This window comes from Archocentrus centrarchus, chromosome 22 (assembly GCF_007364275.1).
Source record: "Archocentrus centrarchus isolate MPI-CPG fArcCen1 chromosome 22, fArcCen1, whole genome shotgun sequence".
Lineage (NCBI taxonomy): Eukaryota > Metazoa > Chordata > Actinopteri > Cichliformes > Cichlidae > Archocentrus > Archocentrus centrarchus.
The window spans coordinates 13,825,278-13,834,182 of record NC_044367.1 but is presented as its reverse complement, the minus strand read 5'-3'; the positions used below and the strand labels follow the sequence as shown (position 1 = coordinate 13,834,182).

The 8,905-nt window shown below is 41.0% G+C and overlaps 1 protein-coding gene across 2 annotated transcripts; it reads left to right on the top strand.

The window, feature by feature from the left end:
• The first annotated feature begins 2,726 nt into the window (after nucleotides 1-2,726).
• On the top strand, nucleotides 2,727-8,534 carry mtfr1l (mitochondrial fission regulator 1-like). Of its 2 annotated transcripts, none has more exons than XM_030719338.1 (8): nucleotides 2,727-2,861; nucleotides 4,013-4,143; nucleotides 4,272-4,379; nucleotides 4,459-4,568; nucleotides 4,964-5,175; nucleotides 6,050-6,425; nucleotides 6,523-6,682; nucleotides 6,830-8,534. In XM_030719338.1, the coding sequence occupies exons 2-7, from the start codon at nucleotides 4,129-4,131 to the stop codon at nucleotides 6,638-6,640; spliced, it is 939 nt and encodes a 312-aa protein (XP_030575198.1). In that variant the 5' UTR covers nucleotides 2,727-2,861; nucleotides 4,013-4,128; the 3' UTR covers nucleotides 6,641-6,682; nucleotides 6,830-8,534. The 2 variants fall into 2 exon arrangements, with proteins under 2 accessions (XP_030575198.1, XP_030575197.1); XM_030719337.1 differs by having other exon boundaries at nucleotides 2,740-2,861; nucleotides 4,059-4,143.
• The last annotated feature ends 371 nt before the right edge of the window (nucleotides 8,535-8,905 follow it).

Sequence of the window (8,905 nt, the reverse complement as noted above, 5' to 3'; positions counted from 1 at the left end):
TTGTTCCTCCACTGTCGACAGCAAACGACGAAGGCGGAAGTATGTGGCAGTGATGCATCCTGTCTTCTCACCGCATCTTTTGCTCATCCCAGTAGACAGTAGATTAGTTTTTACAGAGGACCCAGAGCTCACTGAGAATTTGGTTAAAACATTAACCAAATATATATATATATATATATATATATATATATATATATATATATATATATATATATATATATATATATATATATATATATATATATATATATATATATATATATATATATATATACACACACACATAAAGATATAGGCATGGTTAGCAACACTGTTCATGTAGTCTGTGGTTATTAAACAATGCTTAACTGGCACTAAGGTGCCCAAAGTGCGCCCAGGCACTTTGCATACAAGGCAGGATGGATCCATGCTTTTATCTTGTTCATGCCAAATTCTGACCCTACCATTTGAATGTCAAAGAAAAAATTGAGACTCATCAGACCTAGCAACATTACCCAATCTTCTGTTTTCCTGTTTTGTTGAGCCAGTGCCAAATTTAGCCTAACTTTCCTGTTCTTAGCTGACAGAAATGGCACCCAGCTGTGGTCTTCTGCAGCTGGCGTGCTGGTCTGAAATACTTAGTGATGCTGAAATACGCACTTTATACTGAGGGGTGTTTCTACTTTTTTGGCCACTTTTATGGTAATGCAGTGCAGTCCAATACCACCAACCAGTGGCGCAAAAAGTGGGTATGCACTAGGGTTTAATCCCGGGATCCGGGATTCCCGGGAAATGCGATCAGAACCATTTCCCGTTTCCCGGGAAACGTTAGACGGGAAACCGGGAAAAAAGTCGCGCGCGTCGATTTGACTTTCAGAAAGAAAAGAAAGCTTCAGAATGTTAAATTTAAGGAAATATTGAGAGAAGGGTTCGTTTAATGCGAAAAGCATTACTCTTCATTTCAGGCACGTTCAGCCTCCGTTTAAGGCTTCAGCCTTCATCTCAAGCGTTTTAATAGAGGTATTACACAGTTGGGCTTTTTTCCTCTTTAATTTGTTGAAATCGTAGGCAATGTGTTTACCCTAAGGTATTTTGTATTATATAATTTTATATTATTATATATTGTTATATTGCATTATATAGCCTATAAAATATGCCTGCCCTGAACAATAAAGAAATATCTGTTTAACTTCGAGTGTTTCTTTTCCTCGTTTGCAGCCGCTTACTAACAATCATGAATTAGGATACGGGCCTAATGTGTGAAGAAATTATCATGAAATAGATTACTTTAACATATTTCGCTTTTAAAATGGAGTTGAGTAAAATGTATATTTTTTAGGCTATAAGGATTGGCCAGTTTTTCAAAAGACGATTCACAGCGAACCTACTTTAACCCTCAGACACGGTGTTATAAATTTGCTGTTGCCAGAATGGCAATGACCAAGTCGTGGTGCATTACTCAAGGCCCTGTGTTATGTCATATTATAGTGTAGTACGGTAGTTAACTTTTCAATGACTATTACAGCGTTCCACTGGTGGAGATATAGCGCAACAGATGTCGCCACGACAGCGTGGCTGAGCCTTTATCAATGCTGTGGAGATGAACCGTATTGTTTTGCACCAGCAGTTGTAAAATATCTTGGTATAATTCCATGTACAATGGAGGAATATTCTAATTATATTTGTTAAGGGAGTGTTGAGGAACGATACAACACCGCATAGCTCGAGCACTCCAATGTCGAGATGTAGGTTTTATTGCGTTAATCAAGCCGACGTTGCCCCCTACTGGGCATAACAGGACATAGCTGGAAAGCTACCTCTACAATATCAGAATAGGTTAAGGCCGACACAGGCTACAGAAGGCCTAGTTAAAATAAAAAAATAAATAAACTTTTTCCCGGGATTCCCGGGAAATGGCTCGTCATTTCCCGGGATTTAATTCATGTATGCACTATATGCAATACATAGGGGCGCCACACAAGGGGGCGATGCGGGCAAATTATTTCTCTAGTCGGCATTTTCTGTATGTAACCGCTGTGCATATATGATCAATATGATCAATAACAGAGGCACGGATTAGGCTCCTTTACCTCCCCTCCTCATGTCCCCCTCACACACACACACAGACACAAGCTATTTTCTTGGGGGTGCTATGACTTTTCCAGGGGGAGCTATAGCACCCCCTAGACCCCCCCCCCCCCCCCCCCCCCCCGGCGCCACCACTGCTTTTAAATACTCAGGTTAGCTAAAGTTACTAGTAGTAAAATAACAGGTCACTGTTCTGCAACTGTGTGCTGTAGTTACAATATCACAGATCATAACAAGAAAAATTAAAAAAATAAATAAAAAAGCCTGTGTGTGTGTGTGTGTGTGTGTGTGTGTGTGTGGGGGGGGGCTAAAAGTGTGTCTGCATACACCTCAGAAAGTATATAGCTGCGCCCCTGCCACCAACAACTAACGTGACTTTTGTAGTAAACATAAACAAGAAAAACACCTACCTGACTAACACCCAAAATTGACATTGTACTATCTCTAAAAGTAGATTATATGGTGTTTAAGACAGCAAAAATATTGAATATTGTTTCGCAAAAATAACAACTCATAAAAGATTTTGGTAAAAGATAACACAAAAATTATTTACTTATTTACTTAACTGCTTATTTGTAAGCACTGCTCTCTTTCACCTGGGGAAGGCGCTCTTGGACCGATACCGAGAAAGGAAGAGTGTGAGGCTGCAGGCTGCAGCCAATCAGATTGCAGGACAGAGAGACGCAGGTTTCCGGCCTGCTGAACGACAACAATCTGAAAGACGAAGAGGAGAAGCTCCCGCTTCCACTGCTACATCGGAACTGTAATGATTTAGCTTTGCATTGTAATCAGCTGTAAGTCACAGTCTTTCAGCTTTGAGTGAATGCTGTTAAGATGTGGAAAACGTACTGATATATGTTGGGGAATTTTACAGCTGAGACTGAGGCAGGGGGCCGTTTTTTTGGTGCTGCTAAAGCTAAGTCTGTTTGATACTATTTGCTAGGTTATCTAGGTTAGCCGGCTAGTGATAAACTCAGCAAAGCTTTTCACAAATCACAGCATTAAACGTTATCTTTCCGCATCTTGCCTTCTTGCATCCAGGCTAACATCAAACAAAGTAGCATGCATCGTTGTCGTTAATAAAACGATTATTGCTCCCGTTGTTTTTGTAGCTTTGTTGGTTACCAGAGAGATGATGATTATCTGGTGAAGTTGTACCAGCTTTGACTAGGTCCCAAGCCTCATCTGTTAACGAGTCATTATTTTTTAAATGTTTAGTCAAAAAAGACAAAAACCGAGTACTGATAATTTAAGCGCTGTATATTTGGATCTTTTATGGCGATTTCTGATGCGTTTCCAAAGTTTAGATTTGCGTGGTACGGGCAGGTAGGTAAAGGACGGCTGTATATTAGCTCAAATGGACCGACAATATTACTAGTAAACTCCACACAGAAAGGCCCAGGGTAAGGTGGATTCGAACTCAGACCTCCTCGTTGTGAGACCATGCTAACCACCACCCCACGTGTTTACATGGGTTTTCTCCAAGTTTCCTCCCGCAATCCAAAGACATGCCGTTAGTGGGGCAAGATTATTTGGTGATTCAAAATTGCCCGAAGGTGTGAATGTGAGTGTGAATGGCTTTCTGTCTCTCTGTTAGCCCAGCGACAGGCTGGCGACAGGCAGGTTAATTGGCTAATCTAAATTGCCCATAGGTGTGAATGAGAACATGAATGTGTGTGTGAAAGGTCGTCTGTCCCTCTGTGTTGGCCCTGCAACAGGCTGGCGACCTGTTCAGGGTGTACCCTGCCTCTCGCCCTATGATAGCTGGGATAGGCTCCATCAAATCATATTTTACTAAAACAAAGATTCAAAATCATATTTTACTAAAACAAAAATTTGGCTTAGATTCAAAATCAAATTTATGGGACATTACTGGTTGTTGGGATGTAACAGTGTGTTTAGGTTTTCCAACTGCTCAAAGTAATCATTAATTTTCTGTCCCAAGAACTGGCACTCTCACTCACATGGCATGTGTTTACTGAACTGCTTAGTCTTCAGACACTCCTAGCACCAAACGGTGGTGTGCAGCTTCCTGACGAATGATAGTGACTCACCGTTAACATGGAAGCAGAAACGGTAAGTTTGCATTTTTTTTTATGTCTTTTATGCACAGGATTGCTCAGGAATGCAAATCCTGCAAAACAAAAATCTTGTATACTCAGTGATGAGTCTGGCAGTAGACAGTGTTCTTATATGTTATGCAGGAAGTTATACCCATCTGGCAGAATAAGCCCCATGGATCCACACGCAGTGTTGTGAGAAGAATAGGTTCCACTCTACCACTTAAACCTCCACAAAGGGCATGTTTCCAGGTATGTGGAAAATACCCTTTCATCTCCTAATTATTCTGTTCTATTTATATTAAAAAATGCTGCTGTCATGGTGCATTAGGAGCTACCGGGCCTGCCCTCTTTTCGTCCAGTGGATGGCCCTATGGTTCCTACCTTGGCAGACATAGCCTGGATTGTTGCAGATGAAGAGGAGACATATGCCAGAGTGAGGTGAGTCCAGAGTGAATCCACAAATAGAAAGGCAAACATGAAGGTTAGGGAGTAGTGCCAAGTTAATACTCCTCAACAGTGTTAAACAGGACACTTATTTACTGTATACTGATGGATTGTCCTATTTTAGTGTGGCAGAGAGGTGTTGATTCATCTCAGTGTTTTTTGTTTTTTTTAATTATTAATGAAAACTGAAAGGGGTCAGATTTATTACAGTGCTCATGTTTCACAATGGATAACTGTGTCTGATGTGCTGTTGGCATGGAAAGTACAAATGTGTTTTCAGGGCAGCGGTTAAAAGGAATCAGAATATGTGGAGCCCAGAGTGGAAGAACTCATTCAATACCTCAAGCTGCTGTTTGGTGACAATAAACAACTCACTCTTCTGTTTTCAGGAGTGACACGCGTCCTCTGAAACACGAATGGCGGCCCACACCACTCTTGGTGCTTCACAGGAATTCATCTGTGCCCAATTTTCGCCGTGAGGGCAAAAGGATGGAGGGTCTAAAGAAGCCTGGTATGACTGCTCTGAACCGTACTACAGCACTGCAAGACGAGCTCAGCAGACTTCGAGCACAGATCGCTAAGATTGTGGCAAGTGATTCTGGTAGGTAACACAGCCAGAGATGTGCCGCCACACTAGTATGTAATTGTAAGCTGTTGCTATAGCAATAGCAGCACTGTGATGGGTGGGCGATTGAAACTGGCACCCTGGTTAAATGAGCTCCTCAAGAGGATTGCAGATTTAAGACTGCTTTATTGAGGCTGCGGGAGAGTTATCGCTTCACATGGCTGCATTTCCTTTGTTGCCAAGTCAGCTGCCCTGATTTTTGCATGGTACTAAGATCTCTTGGCATCAGTTTGTAGGTCAGTGACTAAAGATAATCTCAGCAGTTGCAGCTGAGGGTCACCCATTGAACAGTAGCACTATTCACTTGTATTCTTTCACAATTCAAATAAATTAATTTCTGATAGAATCTAAAAAAAGGGAAGAGGATCTTCATCGATCACTATGATCATATCTCCACCTGAATGTCACTAATGGGGAAATAGGCTATAGAAATCAACCAAACTAGCTAAAAGCTGTAAACATGTTTGTTTCTGCTGTTAAATTGGGGACTTTAACAGCTGATCTGTGGATCCAGCCTTAAGTGGCTGTTTGAGGAATTGATGTTTAAGTCACTTGGGCCCTGATTTAATTTTTTCAAACTGCCTTATGAAGTGATTATTGGGCACAGCTTGTAGTGTGTGAGCATTGGAGGAAGCTCACACATAGGCGATTATGTGAAATATTAATAATTAAAAAGCAAACATAAGGCGTGGAAGCGGTGCTTTAAACAATATGTTTATCCTTTGACTTCAAATTGGATTAAAAAAGTAAATAAATGTCTCTGAGATGTGCGGTTGTTTATGTGGAACATTGCTGAGAGGCAAACTAAACAGCAGTTGCTGAACAGACTCATATCTCTGCTTTCTTTCAGGATCTAACCCCCTCACACCTGATCTGCTCTCCCCCGATGACACAAGCATGAGCTTTTCCATGGCACCTTTTGAGACGGCGTCTTACCAGCCAGCCGCCACGGCTGCTGCTTCCTTTGTCATCAGTGACGTCACAGAGGAGGAAGAACCAGAGGAAGAGGAAGATGAGAAAGATGTCGTCTCTGTGGTTTCAGAGCTGGTCCCCGACCCTCTGCCGTCTGTTTCTATGACAGCATCAGCTACCTTTGATCTGGATAGGCCTAGCATGGACTTTCGGGAGGCAGAGGAGGACACAGTGTCGCTGTCAAAGTCCACCAGTTTTGCTGATGTTATGGACATCCTGAAGGACATGAACCGCATGAAGATGAGCAAAGACAGGTAGGAGATGTTGATGTGCAAAAAGCGTCAAAGTTCTCCTATTGTGTTTGCAATTCATAGTAATGTTTTTATGTGTCTTTGGTCTGCGTGATTATAGGTACAATAGAGGCTGCACATCCCTCATGGAGGAGGACTCAGCCACACTGATTTCAGAAGCTCTGAAGAAAAAGTTTGTCCTAAAGGATGAAGATGTGGCCTCTGTGAAAAGAAAGTAGCATGAATAGGTTGATAAGAAATACCCGATCCTGCTGCTCCATGTAAGTCAGGAGAGAGTCACAGAGTTTTGTAGTGCTTGTTTAAATATATATATAATAATGCCTTTTTTTAATTAACATTTGACCACTGTTTTTAGGTAACTGTTATTTTCTTAGTTGTTTTTTTTCTCTCTTCCTCATTATTTTTAGGCCTTTGCCTGTGGAATATGTACCCATGGATCCACAACCTTGCTCCTCAGACCCAAGGCAATAGCTGTCTGCCAGAGATAGAACAAAAACACTTTGTCCCAGACATTTAAAACCAGTGCTGGTGCATTGTGAAGGGGAACAGCCAACTCTTGGTAACAGTCAGTTTTGGCACTGCGTCACACCTTTCAGTGCGTTCCTCTTTGAAATGTCTTTTTTTTTTTGGTTTATTTTCAAAAGGACTCAACAGACTTGATGCCAATGATGACCAATCACTTGGTCATATAAATCTGGTTTGTTTTTGTTTTTATTATAGCTAACTGGAGAGGCTGACAGTAAAACCATTATCATTTAGTTTTGGACCTAAATTGTGGAATGCCCCTCACTTTGAAGAGGGCCCTGCTCATGTTTCTTAGGTTTGCTTTCAGTTTTCCACGAAAGAGATGCAAATAAACCTTTGGTGTGTTTTAGTTATGTCCAGAAGTTCGCTTACATACTTGAAAATGTGTATGTATAGATGAAACAGCTGTAGTGTACATGCAGGGAAGTACAGTAGGTTATCACGGTGTGTATAACTTGGGATGTTTGCTGTTGATGTGTGCATTTCAGTACTGAGTCTGCAGATATGCACAGTGTCATGTACTGTCGTGTTGCTTACTCCACTGCACCTCTGCCCTTTTGTTTGAGAGTAACATATAGATTGATAGTCACTGATTTTCAAAGTCTAAACTGAAAGGGGAGAGAATATATTAATAATAATACAGTTTTAAGGGCATAAGGGGGACATATGCCCCCATCCTAAGTTGTGTTTCCAGTAAAGACAACAACAGATGCAAGCTTGTGCAGCTAGGTTTATTTACAAATTTGCTCGTGCGCAGCATGACTAATTGGTAGAGAAAACCATCTGTATAATGTTTATATCGTAATATTAAACAGGTGACTTTACTTTAGGCAGAGACTGAGCTGTGTGTGATGGAGCTTTTCCATCATGCTGAGTTTCTTCGATTTAGATCCGTCGACGCCTTACCTGTTCAGATGCCTAATTTTATCCCCGTGTTTGTTCAAAGTGCCATATACTCTGTTGGTCCTGAACGTACCCTCCATTCTCCTCCTTAAAGACTCCCATACAGTCATGTTAACCAGCTTTGTGTGTGTGTGTTTGTGTGTGTTTGATATTCCTGAGTGTTTGGTTTGAAAAACAAACAAAAAGCTCTTACAAGAAAAATACTTCCACACGTCCCTCCTCCGTTGTTGCCATCTTGTTTTTGCTGAGACGAGTGGGAATTCTTTCGCATGGTTTTGCTGTGCGAAGAGATACTGCTAAAGGTATGCGTTTGAACTGAGCAAGAATGCGCCCATCCCTGTTGTCATATGCAGTGGAGTTTTGTATGTTTTTTTCTTGCTGGACCTGCCTCGAAACTAACTCTCAGTAATCCGTTTTAAAGAGCTGAACTGAACAGAATACTGAGGAAAATGCCATATGCAAGTTTAAATATATTTACTACGTCTCTGGACTTGAAATGGTGAACCTTACACTGCATTCACTACCAGCTGCATCACGTCAATATTTACTATATTTGCTTTGAAGTTCTACTCTAGTTTGAGCATTTGTCACAGTTGTACCTCCATGTAGTCTTGAGCCTGTCATCACCATGTTTCTTTTGTCATGTAAGGACTTGTAAATAAAGAATGTGCTGATGTTTTGAAACTGTGATTTATTTTTTTTAATGATCATGCAGTGACAGGTGTTACCACAAGAGGGCAATGCAGGCAAACAAAGCTGTTTATCTTCTATTTAAAGGCACAATGATCCTTTATTCAGATGCAGGTTGATGTAGCTAAAACTTCATCAGTATGGAGGCCGCCTACTATCAGTTTTAGCACATGTGTAAGTAACATTTACTCACATACTGTGCTTAAGTTTCATTTTAAGTTTCTTTGGTTTATAAAGTGACTTGTACTTTAAAGGAAAATAATGAACTTTGGCACTTAACTACATTTATTTACTACTACTACTGTTAGAAAGACTAAGGGCTGCAGCCGACAGTTCGCGCATGCGCCCAGATCACACACGACGTA

Bases quoted from the DNA above. Each gene is read 5' to 3' on its own strand.
- mtfr1l (XM_030719338.1), top strand. The intron at 4,569-4,963 runs GTGAGTCCAGAG...TTCTGTTTTCAG, and splicing joins GAGACATATGCCAGAGTGAG to GAGTGACACGCGTCCTCTGA. The intron at 5,176-6,049 runs GTAGGTAACACA...GCTTTCTTTCAG, and splicing joins GATTGTGGCAAGTGATTCTG to GATCTAACCCCCTCACACCT.